The sequence below is a fragment of the Scyliorhinus torazame genome, chromosome 16, assembly GCF_047496885.1.
Source record: "Scyliorhinus torazame isolate Kashiwa2021f chromosome 16, sScyTor2.1, whole genome shotgun sequence".
Lineage (NCBI taxonomy): Eukaryota > Metazoa > Chordata > Chondrichthyes > Carcharhiniformes > Scyliorhinidae > Scyliorhinus > Scyliorhinus torazame.
In genome coordinates, this window is record NC_092722.1 from 80,136,260 (window position 1) to 80,157,825 (window position 21,566).

The following is a 21,566-nucleotide window of genomic DNA, read 5'->3' on the forward strand; positions in this document are numbered from 1 at the left end:
TGTCTTTTTCTCCATTTTCCCCTCCCTCTCAATCATTTTTCCGTCTCTCACCCTAGGCTGTCATGCTGGATACAGAGGATGCCCTGATCTCCCCCAACGCCTCTGAGGGAGGCCCATACACTCCACGCCCCCGAGGTACTTCTACGATCTCTCCCTCCCGCCGCCTGCCGTCGCCCAGTCGAGGGCATTCCCCCTCCCGCCTGCTGCCTGCCGCCGTCCCCAGCTCCACCCTCTCCGCCATCCGCAGCGGCCTGAGGAAGAAGCAGATCATCATCCAGGTGAGCAGCAATCACTGCACTGGGGGAGGGGGGGCGTGAGGAGGGGGTCCTTGTGGGGTTTGGGGCAGAATGGGGGGGTGAGGGCGGGAGAGTTATGGCTGCTTGGTTTGAAAGTGGGGGGGGGGAGAGTTCACATTCTCAAAGCTCCATTGGTGAAATTCCACTCGCTATTTGACTGGAGGAGGCATCGCAGCTGGATTTAATCGCCAGCAGCGGGATAACGGAGTGCGATGAGAGGCTGGAATCTGGGGAGTGGATTTCTCGGTGCCCCAATTCCCCTCACCTCACTTTGCACCGCAGATGCCATCTATACACGCCCTCCCACACCCCCACCAACACTCACATTAACAGATCCGCCTCCCTTCACACAGTCGGAGCAACCACCTCCAGGATTGCTCACGTTTCCGGCCCCAGGCACGCCCCACCCTTGACCTCGGGTTCCCTCCATGATTCCCGCTGTAGTTGAATTGCCGCCGGTTTCTCTTTGTCTCTCTCTCTCTGTTCTGCCCATCATGTCTCACCCTCTCTCTTTTGCCCCGATGTGCCCAGAATCTGCAGGGCAAGACGGCAGAGGCCCAGGAATTGGCGAGCACACTGAGGAAGCAGCTGATGGACTGCGAGGGGCATCGTCAAGCGCTGGAAGTGCAGCTGGCCGGAATCCGGGAGGAGAATCGGGACCTGCAACGTCGCCAGGGCGATTCGCAGAGAGAGATGGACACCCACAGAAAGCGAACAGAAACACTCATCTGGTAGGGAGTCAACCCCCCCCCCAACTCTCCCTCTCACATTCATCCTCTACCTCCATCACACCCATTTCCTCCCTCCATCTTTCCCTGCTACTCCCCTGGAGCCTCTAACATTCCCTGTTTCCCCCCTCACTCGTCTTCACTCAAGATTCCTTGTCATTCTCACATTCACCCTCTCTCCCTCTTTCACGTTCTACTACCCACACTCTTACCATCTTGCCCTACTCTCCTCTCTCTCCCTCCCTCCCTCTTTTTCTCTCCCTGTCTGTCTCTCTCTCTGCTATCTCTGTGTGTCTCGCTCTCTCTCTGTCTCCATCTGTCTTGTTCTTTTTCTCACTCTCTGTCTCTTTCGCTCTCTCTGTCTTCCTCTCTCAGCCTCTCTCTCTCTGCCACTCTCTCTCTCTGTGTCTCTCTCTGTGTCTCGCTCTGTCTCGTTCTCTTTCTCTCTCTCTCTCGCTCTCTCTGTCTCCCTCGCTCTGTCTTTCTGCCCCATTCTCCCTCTCTCTCTGTTGTGACCGAAGGCAAGGACTCCACACGTAGCCAGACAGACAGGATACACAAGGTTTATTCTACTAATCCACAGTATAGTAACTCTCCACTCCACTCCACTCTGCCTGAGTGTCACTGTGCGTGTGGAGTTTGCACATTCTCCCTCTGTTTGCGTGGATCTCACCCCCAGCACCCAAAAAGATGTGCAGGAAGGGCAGTACGGTGGCGCAGTGGTTAGCACTGCTGCCTCATGGCGCCAAGGTCCCAGGTTCGGTCCCGGCTCTGGGTCACTGTCCGTGTGGAGTTTGCACATTCTCCCCGTGTTTGCGTGGGTTTCACCCCCACAACCCAAAGATGTGCAGGGTAGGTGGATTGGCCACACTAAATTGCCCCTTAATTGAAAAAAATTAATTGGGTACTCTAAATTTCTTTAAAAGAAAGCTGTGCAGGGTAGGTGAATTGGCTACGCTAAAATTGCCCCATGATTGGAAACAAATAATTGGGTACTCTAAATATAAAAAGAAAATTTAAAAAACACACTACCCTCTCACTCTCCACTCCCCTCGGGGTAGGCCGGGATTTATATCCTGTGGAGGTTCCTCCAATTGGAAGGAAGCTCCGCCCCCTAATCCCCTGGGGTGTTAGTATTCCAAAGTGCAGGAGGAGAATCTAATACAATGTCGGTTCAAACCCCTGAGGGCTTATCGGCTCTGGTACGAGATTGTCTGGCGGCCGGGCCGCCATGTCAGAACAGCGTCACTGTCGTCGGCGCTGCCGGATGGGCCTGCGGACATGACGGTTACCTCGGCTTCCTGACAGCCGGCGGGTATAGTGAGCGGGGCTTCCACCTCTGCGGGACCTCGGGGGTCCCCCTGGCAGCACGGGAGGATGGCCTCTGATCCTGAGCGGGGTGTCTGGACGGCGCTCTGGCGGCTCCTGATCCCGTTGGCACATGTGGTCCAGGTGGCGGTGTGCTTCATTTCCCTGGACCCGGACCGTGGAGGTGACCGGTCCTGTTGTGTGGATGACCACGCCAGGGAGCCAAGTGGCTCCCGCCCTGAAGTTTCGTACAGAGACCGCACTGCCTGTCTCGAAGGTGCGTAACTTAGGGCCCCGACGTGACACCCTGGTCGAGCAGTCCTGGCACTGACCGATCCGTGCCCCTATATCGGGAGAACGAGACTGAGCCTTGAATCCTCGCCACATGAGTAATTCTGCCGGCGCGAACCCGGTCGTGGCGTTGTGCGGTAACTAAATCGGAATCGCACCAAACCCATTTCCCAGGGTCCTGCGGCCATTTTTTTCATTGCCCTCTGTAGCGCACAAAGACTCCGTGAGACGAATAGAGTGAAGTCGATGAGGCTTTATTAAGCGTGTCTGTTCCCCCGCAGCTCGATAGTAAACTGGCCTGCGGGGGAAGACTCCGGCTTCTTATACTCCGCCTTCAGGGCGGAGCTAGAGGTCAACGGCCAATCAGGACTCGGGATCTGTCAGCCAATGACATTAGGGCTTCCAGTCCCACATGACCCCTAATACATACTACCACACCCTCATAAGGATTGGACCGCTCGTTCGGCCAACTATTTGAGGCGGTGTTTTGGGGCAGTATGGACAACCCGGATGCCGTTCGCAGGCATAAACGACGCGAACTCCCACCTGGTAAATGCCGTTCCATTGTGAGATACCAGGACTTTGGGTAAACCATGCGTGTTCGTGTGGTTGCAGTATTAACCCTGTGTACCTCCAGCCACATAGAGTGGCCGTCCAGAAGCATGAGGATCGTGCCCCCTGGAACAGACTGGCAAAGTCTATGTGGACTCGTGATCGTGGCTGCCCAGGCCATTCCCAGGGGCTGCCGGTGCTCCTGGTACCCAGCACCGTTGTGGACCACCCACTCGATCTCAGAGTCCAATCCGGGCCACCAAATAATTTTTTGAGATTTAAGGTACCCAATTCTTTTTTCCCCAATTAAGGGGCAATTTAGCGTGGCCAATCCACCTACCCTGCACATCTTTGGGTTGTGGGGGTGAGACCCACACAAACACGGGAAGAATGTGGAAACTCCACACGGACGGTGATCCGGGGCCGGGATCGAACCTGGGTCCTCGGCCCGTGAGGCAGCAGTGCTAACCACCGTGCCACCCTTGCATTTTTACCTTTGCCACCCCCAGATGTTTTGGAGGTCTTTCACAGAATTTACAGTGCAGAAGGAAGCCATTCGGCCCATCGAGTCTGCACCGGCTCTTGGAAAGTGCACCCTACCCAAGTACACACCTCCACCCTATCCCCATAACCCAGTAACCCCACCCAATACTAAGGGCAATTTTGGACACTAAGGGCAATTTATCATGGCCAATCCACCTAACCTGCACATCTTTGGACTGTGGGAGGAAACTGGAGCACCCGGAGGAAACCCACACAGACATGGGGAGAACGTGCAGACTCCGCACAGACAGTGACCCAGCGGGGAATCGAACCTGGGACCCTGGCACTGTGAAGCAATTGTGCTAACCACTATGCTACCGTGCTGCCCGAGGACCTGCTACCCTGCTTCGGTACGACCACGTCCCCCACAAAAGGATGCCGCCCTCGACACTCATCTCTGGCAGCTTTGAGGCGTAGGCCTTCAGTTCATACAGCAGCGGCCTGCGCTGGGCCCTGTACTGGACCATGTGCTGGGTACGTGACAATTTCCGGTCCATCTGGGCCCACTCTTTTAAGCGGGCTGCCGTCAGGGGCAGAATGTCTAAGAAGTGGAGGGGGGGTTATCCTCTCCATGGCCGCGTCAGGTACCGGTGGCTTAACCCGTCTGCATGCGGAATCCTTGTGCCCGGACGATGCTCCAGGGTATATTCGTAAGTGACGAGCAGCAATGCCCATCGCTGGACCCGGGCAGTCGCGATCGGCGAGATCACTCGGTCCTCTTTAAACAACCCCAGCAGGGGTTTATGGTCCGTGTGTATCGTCAATGTGTGTCCATAAACGGATTGGTGGAATAGTTACGCGCAAGTGTGCGGGTTGCAAAGGCGATCGGCCGCTCCGAGCCGTCGGGCATGCGCTGTGCCAGCACTGCTCCGACACCGTACGGGGAGGTGCCGCACGTAAGGCGCAAAGGTTTTGACGAGTCGCCGTTTGACTTCTTGGAAAGCCCTCTGGTGTGAGGGGCTCAGTCCCATCGCTGTCCTTTCTTCAGGAGTTGGTGGAGCAGGTTGAACAACAGGGCCATCCGGGGAATGAGTTTTCCGCAATAATTCACAGACCTGGGAGAGAGTGGAGTTCCGTGGGGTGACCGGGGGATGGGGGCCTGGCGGATTGTCCGTACCTTGCCTTCCACCGGATGGAGGCCTCTGCGGCAACCCGGTAGCTCAAATACGTGACCTCGGTGGAAGTGCGTAGGGCAGGGTGCGGACGCAGAAATACCTGGGTTGAGTGTCCTCATCCACGCTGATCAAGGCCATTGCTACCTTTATTGTGCCGAGGCCTACGGAAATTTAGCCAGCACCCCTTCTGTGGGTACATCTGGCATACGTGCTGCCAAACCAGTCACAGATCACAGCCAATCATTTAGGGGTCATAATAGTAACTCTGTCTCTCTGTCTCTCCCTCTTTGTGCCTCTGTCTTGCTCTCTCTATCTGTCTATCTCTCAGCCTCTCCCACTCTCTTTCTATCTGTCCCTCACTCTCTGAGTCTCATCATCTCTCTGTGGGTGTCTCTCTCTCCGTCTCTCACTCTCTCAGTCTGACCATATCTCCCTCTCTGTCTCTCGCTGTGTTTCTCATAGAATTTACAGTGCAGAAGGAGGCCATTCGGCCCATCGAGTCTGCACCAGCTCTTGGAAAGAGCACCCTACCTACGCCTACACCTCCACCCTATCCCCGTAACCCAGTAACCCCACCCAACCTTTTTGGACACTAAGGGCAATTTAGCATGGCCAATCCACCTAAGCTGCACATCTTTGGACTGTGGGAGGAAACCGGAGCACCCGGAGGAAACCCACGCACACACGGGGAGAACATGCAGACTCCACACAGACAGTGACCCAAGCCGGGAATCGAACCTGGGACCCTGGAGCTGTGAAGCAATTGTGCTAACCACTATGCTACCGTGCACTCCAACTCTCAGTCTCACTCTCAATCTCTCAGACTCACTGTCTCTCTCTCTCTCTGCCTCTCTGTCCCTCTCTCTCTCTCTCTCCATTTCTCACTCTGTTTCTCACTCTCTCTGTCACTCTCCCTCTGAGGGCGGCACGGTAGCACAGTGGCTAGCACAAGTGGCTTCACAGCGCCAGGGTCCCAGGTTCGATTCCCCGCTGGGTCACTGTCTGTACGGAGTCTGCACGTTCTCCCCGTGTCTGCGTGGGTTTCCTCCGGGTGCTCTGGTTTCCTCTCACAGTCTATAGATGTGCAGGTTAGATGGATTGGCCATGACAAATTGCCCTTAGTGACCAAAAAGTTAGGAGGTGTTATTGGGTTATGGGGATAGGGTGGAAGTGAGGGCTTAAGTGGGTCGGTGCAGACTCGATGGGCCGAATGGCCTCCTTCTGCACTGTATGTTCTATGTCTATGTCTCTCTCTCCGTTTCTGTTTCTCTCTGTCTGTCTCACTGTCTCTGTCTCTCTCTCTCTCTCTGTCTCTCTCTCTCTGTCTCTCTCTGTCTCTCCGTTTCTCACTCTCAGTTTCTCTGTCTCTCTCTCTCTCTCTCTCTGTCGGTTTCTCACTCTCTGTTTCTCAGTCTCACCGCCTCGCTCTCTCAGTCTCTCTCTCTCCATTTCTCTCTCTCAGTTTCTCCCTCTCTGTTTCTCAGTCTCACCGTCTCTCTCTCTCTCTCTCTCTGTCTATCTCTGTGTGTGTCTCTCTGTGTCACTCTCTCCATTTCTCTCTCTCGGTTTCTCACTCTCTCAGTCTCACCGTCTCTCTCTCTCTCTCTCTGTCTCTGTCCATTTCTCTCTCTGTGTCGCTCACTCAGTCTCACCGTCTCTCTGTGTCTCTCCATTTCTCTCTCTCTGTTTCTCACTCTCTCAGTCTCACCATCTCTATCTCTCTTTCTGTCTCGCTCTCTCTCTGTCTCTCTGTGTCACCCTCTCCATTTCTCTCTCTCTGTTTCTCACTCTCTCAGTCTCACCGTCTCTTTCCCTCTCTGTCTCTCTCTGTCTCTCTCCATTTCTCTCTCTGTGTCGCTCACTCAGTCTCACCGTCTCTCCATTTCTCTCTCTCTGTTTCTCACTCTCTCAGTCTCACCATCTCTCTCTCTCTTTCTGTCTCTCTCTCTCTCTGTCTCTCTGTGTCACCCTCTACATTTCTCTCTCTCTGTTTCTCTCTCTCTCAGTCTCACCGACTCTCTCCCTGTCTGTCTCTCTCTCCATTTTTCTCTCTTTGTTTCTCACTCTCTGTCTCACCTTCTCTCTCTCTCTCTTTCTGTCTCTCTCTCTCTGTCTCTGTGTCTCTTTCTCCATTTCTCTCGCTCTGTTTCTCAGTCTCAGCGTATCTCTCTCTCTGTCTCCCTCACCATTTCTCTCTCTCTGCGTCTCATCCTCAGTCTCACCGTTTCCCTCTCTCTCTCTGTCTCTCTCTGTCTCTCTCACCATTTCTCTCTCTCTGCGTCTCACTCTCAGTCTCACCGTTTCTCTCTCACTCTCCCTCTCTCTGTCTCTCTCTCTCTGTATCTTGATTTGTTATGTTGTAGGTGTAACATAAGCGGCTTCCTTATGGTGCACTTGACAACGGAAGGTTCAGACGTGGAGATAACTTCAACACGTTTATTAAACTATTTACACTTCTATTACTCGGGTTCGACACTACTGCTAATCCTACTATAGCTACCCAGGCTGACTAACCAGTTGCTGCAATCCACGTGGTGGGTGTAATATTGAATCAACCCTGTGTCTGTACTCACTGACTGTCTCCACTGGCCAAAGGGCAGATCATGTGTGTGGTGTCCTTTATGTATGGGTTGGTGTAATGCCCCCCTGTGGTCGTGTCACCTCTTTGTGTATCGTGAATGTCCATTAGTCTTGTCCTATCTAACTGATCTATTGGTTGAGTGTGTGTGTGATGTTTCTGGTGCTCCCTCTAGTGTCTAGCTAGCCTACATGCATTTACATTGATGCACATCACCACATCCCCCCTTTTTTATATGTTACATATTTTCTATACACTTTAAGAAAATTGAACAAAAAACAGGTCGATACGTTAAGGTTTATACAAGTCATGGGAATAGTGATTAAACAACAAGTCCAAATCATTCGTGTGAGTCCAAAAACCATCAATCATCATGGTCAAATGTCTCTCTTGGTTATGAACGCCATCAACATCCCTGTGCCACAGGAACCAAGAAGTGGTCAAATCACTTCACTGTCTGATTTGGAGTCCCTTTCTTTTTCGATGTTTGTGATGGTGCTGTCGGATGGCATCTTGTCGCTGATAAGGTGTTGACGTTGAAGAGGTACCATCAACAGTATCATTCGAGGTCATGGATGTGCCATATGTTGAAGTCGGATGAGACTGTGCATACTGGTTCTGGCCACATGCTGTGCTGGAAGGGTGATTCTGCTGAGAAGCGTTGAAGCTTGTCAACTTGGAAACAGAATTGCTGCTCGCATCAATGTCTGGTGATGGTGTGAAACTAGAACCTTGCATCTGATAGGAATATGCTGTCTGGCCAGGCTGGGGTGCAGCAAATCCTGGGCAGTGACTAAGGCATCCAGTCTGTAGTGCAGATTGCGCTGGCGGTAGTCCTCCTTCGGTCTGATTCCATTAGTGGGGAATCCGTAGTGCTGGCCTGTTTGAGAATATGCCGCATAGACTGCTGGCTGCTGCAGGCCTGAATACTGGGTTTGTCCAGCATGAGCTGTCATTGGCCGCACTGCTGGTGTGGAAAAAATTGTGGATATAACTGTGGTGAATATTGGTGTATTCCTCTTGGACTGTAGCTGCTGCTTGTTATTGCTGACCCAGTGTGATTGTCACGTGATCCATCTCCTGTTGTTGTGGCATCTGCTGTCACCCTGAGCGTGCCATCACTGAGGTTGCGGCACTCCCTGTCTGGAGTAAAGTCCGGCTTACGTGGTTGCTCCCCATCTGGAGTCTGGTCTGTTTTAACTGAGTCAGTGCTGGTTTGTTGATGCTCCCTGTCCGGAGTCTTAGCAGGTTCACTGGAGTCAGCTGAGATTTCTTGAAGCTGCACATCTGGAGTCGGAACATGCAGGAATGCATTGACTTGTGGAGAGGTTCGAGTGAATGAGGGTAGAAGTATCATGGTGTCACCGGAGTCACCAGTGGTCTCACAGTGATCGTCGAGTGCCTCTGTACACACTAGCTGAGGTCTGTGACTTTGCGCATCTTGCATGGGAAGTGGGATGCTGTCGTCACTCGTCTCACATACCGTGGGTAGATCCTCAGTAGCTGCTTGCTGTTCACTAGGGTTGGGTAAATTGTCAGAGTCTTCATCTGGTGGCGCAAACAATGTGGGTGGGCTGTCATTGTCTTGCTGTTGTCCTTCATTTGGGATTGGACTGACATCGTCGCTTTGTTCATCACTGTAGCATGATAGACCGCCATGGTCGTCCTGCTGTGCAGTGGAGCGTGGTAGACTGTCATAGTCTTCTTGCAGTTTACTGGAGCATGGCAGACTTGCATCGTCTGCCGCTAGTTGGTCAGAGGAGGTTGCTAGACCCTCATGGTCTTGTTCCTGCAAGGACTGCGCGTCGGAGTCTTGTGTTGCTTTTATCGTGGAGGTTGTCCACGAGCTCACTGCGGAGGCTTGTGACACTGGAGTCGCGTCTTGTGTGTGCTAGGACTGCGGTGTGGAGTCTTGCGTGTCTTCTTTCGTAGAGTCGGGAACCCTGAGCGGGGCGTGGACCATGCTCTGTGTGGCAGCAGGCCGCTCTCTGTGGGCTTGTACCGCTCTCTGTCTCTTGGTTTCAGGCTGCAGCATCATCCTGCACTGATGAGTTGGGACGTCATATCTGCTGGGCTGAAGATCCTCAAATCCGAAGAACGAATCCGCGTCTGCGTCGGATTCAATACGGGGGTCGCCAATGTGCAACACGTCTAGTTGTGGTTCGGATTTGGTACTGGGGTAGCCTCCCAAGGTGAAAGGTTCGTCCGAGTCGTAGTCTTCCAAGATCATATCATCACTATTTGCGTCGGAGCTGGCATTGGGCTCGCGAGGTCCAGAGAAAATGTAAAGGTCGGTGTCAAAGTATTCAACATCGGAATCATCGGTTTGGGCGTAAGTAACTGCTTGTTGCAGGGTTCTTCAGAGGTTAATTTCATTTCCTGGTTCAATTTGAGGCATTGTGCTGTCATTCCAGGTGAAAGAAGGTTGTTTTACAGCTTTAAAAGATTTTTTCTTTGATTTGGGACGTTTCCCTTTTAAATGGGCGTGGTTCGGGGCCTCTGACGTCATGACGCATGTGATGTAGCGCGTAGGAAGTGTTTGCACATGCGCAAATCGCTGTTCCTGCACCGGGGGCCGTTTTCGTGATTGCGCATGCGCGGCGTCTCGCAACTGCGCAAGTGCAGTCCCTTTAGAAAGATGGCCACCGACCAAAATTGTTCTCTGCTCCGGGATCTCGGCCTCGTGGTGAGTGCTGGCGCTTCTCTTACCTTTTCTTGCTGGTTGGAGTGTGTTTTCCTCACAGTATTTGCCGAATTTGCCCAGGACTGCCTGGAAGTCGCTCCTGTTTTGCCCCTTGGAGAACTTGAATTTTTAAAAGATTTCTTCTGCTCTGGCACCGGCGATGGTGAGGAGAAGCTCTGTTTTTTCAGGATCGGCCAGGTCTTCCAGTTCGGCTGCTACCAGGAAGAATTCAAACATTTGCCGGAATACCCGCCAGTTTTCGCGGTGATCGCCGTGGCACTGGAGCTGCTGCGGAACCCGGATCTCGAACATCTTGCCTGGGTATTGTTGCTGGTTGTCACTGTACGCTGAGGTATGGCTCTCTGGACTGAACCAGTTCAGTCCACCACGGACTTTCGGGTTCGTTAGAGGAGCCCCAATGGAACTTTAAAAAAATTTTTTTTATTTGACGCAGCCCGTGGGGAAGGGAAGAGAGAGGTCCCCCTCCAACTTCTATGAAACGGACCAGAAGTGTAACGGCCAAAGGAGCGGCACTGGAGCAACGGGAGAATAGAGGGGAACAAAACAAAATGGCGGCGGCCAGGGTCAAAGGGGAGCTGCAGGAGTTCATCAAGCGCTGCTTCGAGGAGCAGCGCGAGGAGATGCGCAAGGAGATGTTGCCGCCTATGCTTTCGGCAATTGAAGGACTCGGGATCACCCAGAAGGCCCACGAAGCTAAGATCCAGGAGGTACAGAAAAGAGTCAGTCAGAACGAGGACGAGCTCGTGGGCCTGGCGGTGAGAGTGGAGCAGAACGAGGCGCTACACAAGAGGTGGACGGGAAGACTCGAAGACCTGGAGAACAGGTCGAGGAGAAAGAATCTGCGAATCCTGGGTCTCCCTGAGGGAGTGGAGGGGGCTGATACCGGGGCATACCCGAGCACGATGCTCGGGGCGATGATGGGCACGAAGGCCCCTTCGAGGCCGCTGGAGTTGGACGGGGCACATTGGGTGCTGGCGAAGAAGCCCCAGGCAAATGAGCCGCCAAGGGCGATGGTGGTGAGATTTCACCGGTTCACGGACAGAGAGTGGGTCCTGAGATGGGCCAAGAAGGAGCGGAGCAGTAAGTGGGACAATGCAGAGATCAGAATATACCCGGACTGGAGCACGGAGGTTGCAAAGCGGAGAGCGGGTTTCAACCGGGCCAAAGCGGCGTTGTACCGGAAAGAAGTGAAATTCGGAATGCTGCAGTCAGCGCGACTGTGGGTCACATACAAGGGCCAACACTATTACTTCGAAACGCCTGAAGAGGCGTGGACATTTGTACAAGCCGGAAAGTTGGACTCTAACTGAGGGTTTGTGAGGGTGGGGGGATGTTTTGGGGTTTGATGTGTGATGGTTGTTGTATATAGGGGGGTCAATCACACGCAGGAAATGTTACATGGGCTGGGGGAGAGAGACAGGAGCTGCGCCAGAGGGGGCGGAGCGGGCCTCGGAAAGGCGGGAAGGGGAACGAAGGAATGCATATGGATTGGGAGACTCCCACGCGGGGAGGTCAATGGGATGGCGGGGGAAGCCGGGGTCAGCAGGCGTCAGCTGACTTACGGGAGTGACATGGAGGGAGCAAAAAAGCTAGACAGGGGTCTAGCGGGGGGGGAGGGGAGGGAGAAAAAGGGTTGCTGCTGCACTGGCCGAAAGGGAATGGGACACAGAAGAGGTGGTCGGGACGGGGTCCCCCCTTTGGGGGACTGGAGGGTGAGGGAGGCGTGGACACGGGACTGGCCCAGAAAAGGAGATGGCTAGTCGGCGGGGCGTGGGGGGTGTGAGTGCCCCTCCAATCCGGCTGATAACGTGGAATGTGAGGGGCCTGAATGGGCCGGTGAAGAGGGCTCGAGTGTTCGCGCACTTAAAGGGACTGAAGGCGGACGTGGCCATGCTCCAAGAGACTCACCTGAAGGTGGCGGACCAGGTCAGGTTAAGAAAGGGATGGGTAGGACAGGTATTCCACTCGGGGCTGGACGCGAAGAATAGAGGGGTGGCAATATTGGTGGGAAAGCGGGTGTCATTTGAGGCCAAGATTATTGTAGCGGATAATGGAGGGCGATATGTAATGGTTAGCGGTAGGCTGCAAGGGACGTGGGTGGTGTTGGTAAACGTCTACGCCCCGAACTGGGATGATGCAGGATTCATGAAGCGCATGTTGGGGCGCATTCCGGACCTGGAGATAGGAGGCCTGATAATGGGAGGGGACTTCAATACAGTGTTGGATCCAGCACTGGACCGCTCCAAATCAAGGACTGGAAAGAGGCCGGCGGCGGCCAAGGTACTTAGGGGGTTTATGGATCAGATGGGGGGAGTGGACTCATGGCGGTTTGCAAGGCCGCAGGCCAGGGAATTTTCTTTCTTCTCCCATGTATACAAAGCCTACTCCCGGATAGATTTCTTTGTTCTGGGTAGGGCGCTCATCCCGAGGGTGGAGGGGACGGAGTAATCGGCTATAGCCCCACACTGGGTGGAACTGGAGCTGGGAGAGGAGAGGGACCAACGCCCGTTGTGGCGGCTGGATGTGGGACTGCTGGCGGACGAGGTGGTGTGTGGGAAGGGGAGGGGGTGTATCGAAAGGTACTTGGAGGCCAACGACAACGGGGAGGTGTGGGTGGGGGTGGTATGGGAGGCGTTGAAGGCAGTGATCAGGGGAGAGCTAATTTCCATTAGGGCTCATAGGGAGAAGACATAGGGTATGGAAAGGGAGAGGTTAGTGGGGGAGATTTTGAGAGTGGACAGGAGATACGCAGAAGCCCCGGAGGAAAGATTACTTGGGAAAAGACGACGGCTCCAGACGGAGTTTGACCTGTTGACCACAGGGAAGGCGGAGGCACAGTGGAGGAAAGCGCAGGGGGCGACCTACGAGTACGGGGAAAAGGCCAGTCGGATGCTGGCACACCAGCTCCGTAAGAGGATGGCAGCGAGGGAAATAGGGGGAGTCAAAGATGGAAGGGGAGCCACGGTTCAGAGTGCGACGAAAATAAACTAGGTATTCAAGGCCTTTTATGAAGAGCAGTACAGATCCCAGCCCCCAGCGGGGGAAGAGGGGATGAGACGATTCCTAGACCAGCTGAGATTCCCGAGGGTGGAGGAGCAAGAGGTGGCTGGTTTGGGGGCACCAATTGGTTTGGAGGAGCTGAGCAAGGGTTTGGGGAGCATGCAGGCGGGGAAGGCCCCGGGACCGGACGGATTCCCGGTGGAGTTCTACAGGAAGTACGTAGACCTGTTGGCCCCGCTACTGGTGAGGACCTTTAATGAGGCAAGAGAGGAGGGGACCCTGCCCCCGACAATGTCGGAAGCGACAATTTCTTTGATCCTAAAGCGGGACAAGGACCCACTGCAATGTGGATCGTACAGGCCGATCTCGCTCCTCAATGTGGATGCAAAGTTGCTGGCAAAAGTGCTGGTCACGAGGATAGAGGACTGTGTCCTGGGGGTAATCCACGAGGACCAGACGGGATTTATAAAGGGCAGGCAACTAAACACCAATGTGCGGCGGCTCTTAAACGTGATAATGATGCCATCGGAGGAGGGAGAGGCGGAGTGGCAGCTATGGACGCGGAGAAGGCCTTTGACCGAGTAGAGTGGGAGTACCTCTGGGAGGTGCTACGTAGGTTTGGGTTCGGGGTAGGGTTTATCAATTGGGTTAAGCTCCTTTACAGAGCCCCGATGGCGAGTGTAGTGACGAACCGGCGGAGGTCGGAGTACTTTCGACTGTACCGAGGGACGAGGCAGGGGTGCCCCCTGTTGTTCGCATTGGCGATCGAACCATTGGCCATGTCATTGAGGGAGTCTAATAAATGGAGGGGGGTGGTCCGAGGGAGAGAAGAGCATCGGGTGTCGCTATATGCGGATGACCTGTTGCTGTACGTGGCGGATCCAATGGAGGGGATGGTGGAGGTCATGCAGACTCTAAGGGAGTTTGGGCAGTTTTCGGGCTATAAGCTCAATGTAGGGAAGAGTGAGCTCTTTGTATTACAGGCGGGGGACCAAGAAAGAGGGATAGGGGACCTACCGCTGAGGAGGGCGGAGGGGAGCTTTCGGTATCTGGGGATCCAGATAGCCAGGAGTTGGGGGACCCTACATAAACTGAATCTGACGAGGTTGGTGGAGCAAATGGAGGAGGATTTCAAAAGATGGGACATGTTACCGCTCTCGCTGGCGGGTAGAGTGCAGTCGGTCAAAATGGTGGTCCTTCCGAGGTTTCTGTTTGTGTTTCAGTGCCTTCCCATCGTGATTACTAAGGCCTTTTTTAAGAGAGTAAGCAGGAGTATTATGGGGTTTGTGTGGGCGAATAAGACCCCGAGAGTAAGGAGAGGGTTCCTGGAACGCAGTAGGGACCGAGGAGGGTTGGCGCTGCCAAACCTGGGGAGCTACTACTGGGCAGCAAATGTGGCGATGATCCGCAAGTGGGTTATGGAGGGAGAGGGGGCGGCATGGAAGAGGATGGAGATGACGTCCTGTAAAGGAACGAGCTTGGGGGCGTTGGTGACGGCACCGCTGCTGCTCTCGCCGACAAAGTATACCACGAGCCCAGTGGTGGCAGCAACGCTAAGGATCTGGGGCCAGTGGAGACGGCACCGGGGTGCAATGGGAGCATCGGTGAGAGGGTCTGAGCAGGGGTTCTACAGTCAGTGGCAACCGTTCCTAGACTATCTCTCGGAGCGTTAGAGGAAGGTCGGTCAGCAGCAGCAGCAACCTTGGGGGGGGGGGGGGTGGAGGGGACGTCCTGGGAGGTGGGGGGGAAAGGGGGGACTGCCTGGGAGGGTGGATGAGCAAGAGATAACATGAAGGGTTGGGGAAACTGGCACGTACGGGTGAGGGCCAGTGTACAAAGCTGTGTAAATATATCATTTTGCCATGTATATATCTTGCTCTGCGCGATTTCTCGTTTTTTTTTTTTGTTACGAGGGGGGGGGAGTAAGGGAGAAAAATTGTGTTAAAAAACTTTAATAAATATATATTTTTTAAAAAGAAACAGTTCAGTCCTGGTACCATGATTTGTTATGTTCTCGGTGTAACATAAGCGGCTTCCTTATGGTGCACTTGACAAAGGAAGGTTCAGACGTGGAGATAACTTCAACACGTTTATTAAACTATTTACACTTCTATTACTCGGGTTCGACACTACTGCTAATCCTACTATAGCTACCCAGACTGACTAACCAGCTGCTGCAATCCACGTGGTGGGTGTAATATTGAATCAACCCTGTGTCTTTACTCACTGACTGTCTCCACTGGAAAGAGGCAGATCATGTGTGTGGTGTCCTTTATATATGGGTTGGTGTAATGTGGTCGTGTCACCTTCGTGTGTATTGTGAATGTCCATTGGTCGTGTCCTATCTAACTGATCTATTGGTTGAGTGTGTGTGTGATGTTTCTGGTGCTCCCTCTAGTGTCTAGCTAGCCGACATGCATTTACATTGATGCACATCACCACATCTCTCTCTCTCTGTCTCTCTCACCATTTCTCTCTCTCTCTCTGTCTCTCTCACCATTTCTCTCTCTCTCACTCTCTGTCTCACCGTTTCTCTCTCACTCTCTCTGTCTGCAGTTCCCGTTCCCAGTTGGAGCAGTCAGTCCAGTCTCTGAGAAACCGTCTTGATGCACAGGAGCAGGAGATCCACAGTCTGAGGCAGAGGAATGTTGAGGCTGCCCGTCAGTGTGAGGAGCTGGAGGCGCAGAGGGACGAGGGGAACAGAGAGGGGGAACGAGCAGCCAAGGAGACAAAACACTGGTAAGGATCGAGGCTACACTGACACGGGGTAATCTGCCTTCGACAGATAAACCCAACAGCTTCTCTCTCTGTCTCTCTCTGTTACTCCCTCTCTGTCTGACTGTTTCTCTCTGTCGCTCCCTCTCTACCTCTCTCTCTCTCTCTCTCTCTGGTCTATGTTTCTCTCTTTCTGTCTCTCTCTCTCTCTGTCTCTCTCTCTGTCTCTCTTTCAGTCTATCCCCCTCTGTCTCCCTCTCCCTCTCTGTCTCTCCCCCTCTGGTTCTCTCTGTCTCCATCGCCCCCCCCCCCCCCTCTCTCTCTCTGTTTCTCTCTCTCTCTATATATATCTCTGTCTCTCTCTCGCTGCCTGTCTCTCTCTTTGTCTCTTGCTCTGTTTCTCTCTGTGTGTCTCTCTCTATCATCCTCTCTCTCTCTCTGTATACCTCCCTCTGTCTGTCTATCTCTCTCTGTTTCTCTCTCTCTCTGTCTCTCTCGCTCTTTCTCTCTCACTCTTTCTCTCTCTGTCCCTGTCTCTCTCTCCCTCTCCCTTTGTTCCTCTCTCTCTCTCTCTCTCTCGCTGTGTCTCTCACTCTCACCTTCTCTTTCTCTCTCTCTGTCTTTCGCACTCTCTCTTTCTCTCTCTCTCTGTCTGTCTCTCTTTGTCTCCCTGTCACGCTCTCTCTCTCTCTCGGTCTCTCTTGCTCTGTGTCTCTCTTGCTCGCTGTCTCTCTCATACTCTCTTTCTCTCTCTTCTCCCACTCTCTCTTTCTCTCTCTCTCTGTCTCTCTTTCTCTCTTTCTCTCTCTCTCTCTCTCTCTGTCTCTGTCTCTGTCTCTGTCTCTGTCTCTCACTCTCTCTTTCTCTCTCTGTCTCCATCACTCTGTCTCCCTCTCTTTGTCTACTTCTCTCTATGCCTCTCTCTCTCTCTTTCTCTGTGTCTCTCTCACTCTCTCTCTCTCTTTCTCTGTGTCTCTCTCACTCTCTCTTTCTCTGTGTCTCTCTCACTCTCTTTCTTTCTCTCCCTCTCACTCTTTCTCTCTGTCTCTCTCATTCTTTCTTTCTCTGTGTGTCTCTCTGTTTCTCTCACTCTCTCTCTGTATCTCTCTCACTCTCACTTTCTCTCCCTTTCTCTCTCTCTCGCTCTCTCTTTTTGTCTGCCTCTCTCACTCTCCCTTTCTCTCTCTGTCTCTCACACTCTCTTTCTCTCTCCCACTTTCTGTCTCTCTCTTTCTCTCTCTCTCTCGTTCTCTCTCTTTCTCTTTCTCTCTCTTTCTGTCTCTCAACCTTTCTCTTTCTCTCTGTCTCTCTCTCTCTCTCTCGCTCTGTCTCTTTCTTTCTCTCTCTCTCTCACTCTCTGTCTCTCTCACTCTCTCTTTCTCTTTCTCTCTCACCTCTCTCTGTCTCTCTCTCTCACTCTCTCTCGCTCTCTGTCTCTCCCTTTCTCGCTCACTCTCTCACTGTCTCTCTCTTTCTCTCTCACTCTCACTCTCGCTCCCCCCCCTCTCTGCAGTCAGCAGCTCCTGGACCAGGCAGAGTTGAGGAACTCCAGGCAGCAGCAGCAGGTATTTGCGCTGAGGCAGGGAATGGAGAAAGTGACTCTCGAGAGGGACCTGGCCATTGGCGAACGGGTGGAGCTGAGCACGGCACTGTCAAAGGTAGGGGAAGCTAAACTGCACTCTGTTCATCATTCCCTCGCTCGCTCTCCCCTGCTTATCTCTCCTCCTTGCTCTCTCTCTCTCCCTCGCTCTCTCTCCCTCAATCTCCTTCCCCTCGCCCTCTCTTCCCTCGCTCTCCCCCTCGCTCTCTCTCTCCCTCACTCTCCCTCCCTCACTCTCTTCCTCTCTCGACCTTGTTCGCTCTCTCCCCTCGTTCACTCTTTCCCCTTCACCATCTCTCCCCCCTCCCTCTTTCCCTCCCTCTCTCTCCCTCCCTCGCTCTATCTCTTTCCCTTGCTCTCTCTCCCATGCACTCCCTCCCTCGTTCTCTATCTCCCCCTCGTTCACTCTTTCCCCTTCGCTCTCTCTTCTCTCCCACTCGCTCGCTCTCTCCCTCACTCTCTCTCCCCATTGTGCTCTCTCCTCATCGCACTCTGTCCCTCACCCCCGCCCCCTTACGCTGTCTCCCTCGCTCTCTCCACTCACGCTCTCCCCCTCACCCTCTCTCCCTCATCCTGTCTCACTTGCTCTCCCTCCCTCCCCTCCTCACGCTCTCTCCCCATCGCGCTCTCTCCCCCTCGCTCTCTCACCCTCATCCACTCTCACTCGCTCTCTCTCCTTCAATCTTGCTCTCCCTCTCTCCCCTCTCCCTCCCTTGCCCTCTCTTACTCGCTCTCTCTTTCCTTCCTCGTGCTCCCTCTCTGATCCTATGCCCTCTCTTTCTGAGGGATTTTAACCTTGTCTCTACCCCCACGCCGTCACCCACAGGTGGAGCGGTCGAACGCCGAGCTCAGTCTGTCGCTGGAGAAGACGCGAGCGGAGGAGGCGGCCTCCCGTGACTCCCTTGTGAAGATGAGCACCCTGAACGAGGCTCTCGCCCAGGACAAGGAGGCACTGAGCAAACTTCTGGAGCAGGTGAAGAACCCGCGGGACCCTGAGAGCTGAGAGTGGGCGGGGTGGAAGGGGAGGGAGGCTGTGTTTGTCTGTGCCTGAGGCCCACACCTTAATTCTTTCCCCCACTGCACCACCCCCCCCCCCCCCACCCCCCCCTGCCCCACCGCTCCCCTCTTTCTTTTCACTCAGATGGAGGAAGAGAAGGCATTGCTGAGGGCCAAGCTTGTGGAGACGCAGCAAGAGGCAGCCGAGATCCGACAGGTGCTACAGAGGGGGGAGATCAAGCGGGAGGAGCTGACGGCAGAGGGCCAGAGGCTGGGCCAATCCCTGCAGAGCACAGAGAGCAAGACGGAGCGACTGCAGGGCGAGCTGGGCGAGCTCCAGGCCGTCATGTCCGAGCTGCGGGAGCAGCTGAGGCAGGTGAGCATGGGGGCGGACATCGGAGGGAGCCCCTACATGCGACAGCTGCAACACACCACCACTCCTGTCATCTTTATTCCTTTTTTGAAAATTCCTACGGCTAACAGCCCTTTTGAGTGAAGAAATTTCTCCTCATCGCGATCCTAAATGATCATTCCCCCTATCCTGAGGCTTTGCACCCCCTCCACCCCACACCCCGTGTTTTAGATCCTCCCGACCAACGGGAACAATCTCCCAGCCTCCACCCTCTCAGACCCCCTTCGCAATCTTCTATCAATGTGGTCGCTCCTCGTTCTCCCAAATTCCTGAGGATCCCGAGCCAATACCCTCAGTCTCCCATTATAGGATGACCCTTTCATCCCAGAGAGCAACCTTCGCTGTAACCTCCTCCAACGCGAGTAAGTCCTTTCCTAAATGTGGGAAGCCAAAACTGCTCACGGTACATCCAGAGGTGGTCACACCAAAAGCTTGTCCAATTGGAGCAAGATTTATTTATTCCTGTTCTTCAATCCCCTCGCAATAAAAGTCAGCACCCCAGTAGTTAACGTTCTGCATCCCTTGTTCAAGTGCAAAGTCTCTCTCAACGTCAACATTTCCAAATCTCAAAAAGAAACACATTTCCAAATCTGCCTTATTGATGATTTACTTCTTTTCGACTCTTTTGACTAAACTGAATAACTTGACACTCCCCTCCAGGAATCACCACCCACCACCTTGTTGCACCCGCACAAAACCGGCCTATATCGCTTTGTAGCCACCACACAGCTAACCACGTCCCCGCTTTCACCATCAGCTAATTAAGAGACTCATGTCTCGATGTCCACCAACAAATTCAACAACAACCTCAACATTGAAAAACAGAGGGCAGCACGGTGGCGCAGTGGTTAGCACTGCTGCCCCACGGCACCGAGGTCCCAGGTTCGATCCCGGCCCCGGGTCACTGTCCGTGTGGAGTTTGCACATTCTCCCCGTGTCTGCGTGGGTCGCACTCCCACAACCCAAAGATGTGCAGGGTAGATGGATTGGCCACGCTAAATTGCCCCTTAATTGGAAAACATTAATTGGAAATATTTTATTCAGCCATTTTCATAAAAACCAAAGCAGAAGCAAAATTGAACAACATTACAAATAACAAACACCCATTCCAACCCCCCCCCCCTGCTCCCCATTATTGCCCCCTTCTCCCATCCAGCCTTCCCCATTTTAACCCCCTAACACCCCCTCCTTTGACCCTTCAATCCTCCCTGATGAACAGCTTTGACCTTTGAGCAACCCATCAACTGCCCCCCTCAGGATGAATTTCACCTTCTCCAGCCTCAAGAACTGGAAATAAAAAATATTTTTATTCTCCTCCTTTTTCACATTTTCTCCTGAATTTACACCCATCAACAATAAACAATAATCAGCAACAGATATGTCAATCCCCATAACAATAACAACGATCCCATCCACCCACAAACCCCCAAACGTCAGCCCGCATGTTTACATAAACAAATGACAAAAAGGAATCAGGGATTACCCATAGTCACCCTTAATCTACACAGCCCTCCTCCCCCCCCCCCCAACTAATGTTCGATGTTATTTAGTTCTTGAAAGTGCACAATAAATAGTGCCCATGACTTGTAGAACCCCTCCGAGCTTCCCCTCAGTTCAAACTTAACCTTCTCAAGGGTCAAGTATTCCAACAGGTCCCCCCGCCACGCCAGGGCACTGGGTGGAGAGGCTGCTCTCCATCCCAACAGGATCCGCCTTCGGGCGATCAACGAGGCAAAGGCTACGATATCTGCCTCCGCTCCCGTTCCAACCCTGGCTGGTGGTGTTTTTCAATGTTGATCTTATTGTTGAATTTGTTGGTGTTTTTCATTATTGACGTTGTTTTTGAATTTGTTGGTGTTGTTTTTAAATCAATTCTCCATTACCCCCGCTCTCCCCCCTCTGCTGTAGGCTACAAGGGAGAGGACATCGCTCACCGACAATCTACAGGAGGCGCAGAGCGGTCTGTGTGCTCAGACTGGCCTCCTGAGCCGGAGGGAGCGGGAGATGCAGACACTGGCTCGAGAGAAGGCAGCCATTGAGGTCCAGTTGGCCAGTGTGAACAGGGAGAGGCAGAACGCCATTGCCGAGCTCACGGAACTGAGGTAACCTGTCCCATTGGAAAGCCGCTCGGAAAGGTCACTGTTAACATCTAACACATTCAAACCTTTTCTCTCACTCCTCCCTTCTCCCGGCCTTGTTCCAGGAATGCGAAGGAAGTTTTGGAGGGCAACCTCTTCGAAGGCACCAAGCGGGCCTCTGAGATGGACAGCAGCCTCCAACAACTTGAGTCCCAAGTTGGAGCGCTGCAGGAGGTCAAGAAATCCTTGCAAGGTGAGCTACAGCATTGCCTGGGGCCAATGGCGGGGGTGGAGGCTGCAGTGATCTCTGTATGTATACATGATCAGACTATGTTAAGCAAGTACAGGCAATTGAACACTAGATGGCCACACAATCAGGACCTTTATAAAGGTTTTCCCGCTCTTTCCTAGAGGAGACTGTATCAGGAGTGCCGAGAGTATAGAAGAGAGACAGTCAGAGAGAAGAGGTCAATAGATATCAGTATATAGTACTATCTTATTTAATAGTTTAATCTACAGTTATTTGTTTCTTTGCTAGTTCAGTATTAAGTAAAAAGAACTCACAAGATTATTTTATATTACTCATTAAATTACTTTATCATCACTGGAATTTCAACAACTTGGCTAGACAAAAACAGTAATATATATAT

General features: G+C 53.1%; 1 protein-coding gene across 1 annotated transcript in view; it reads left to right on the plus strand.

Moving 5' to 3' along the window:
- The window catches only part of LOC140392269 (uncharacterized), a 116,472-nt gene that overhangs the window by 47,374 nt on the left and 47,532 nt on the right, over nucleotides 1–21,566 (plus strand). The window contains exons 8-15 of the mRNA XM_072477586.1: nucleotides 57–278; nucleotides 828–1,027; nucleotides 15,672–15,854; nucleotides 17,344–17,488; nucleotides 18,257–18,403; nucleotides 18,572–18,802; nucleotides 20,747–20,940; nucleotides 21,042–21,169. Coding sequence (XP_072333687.1) covers nucleotides 57–278; nucleotides 828–1,027; nucleotides 15,672–15,854; nucleotides 17,344–17,488; nucleotides 18,257–18,403; nucleotides 18,572–18,802; nucleotides 20,747–20,940; nucleotides 21,042–21,169 — 1,450 coding nt within the window. The remainder of the gene's footprint in view (nucleotides 1–56; nucleotides 279–827; nucleotides 1,028–15,671; nucleotides 15,855–17,343; nucleotides 17,489–18,256; nucleotides 18,404–18,571; nucleotides 18,803–20,746; nucleotides 20,941–21,041; nucleotides 21,170–21,566) is intronic.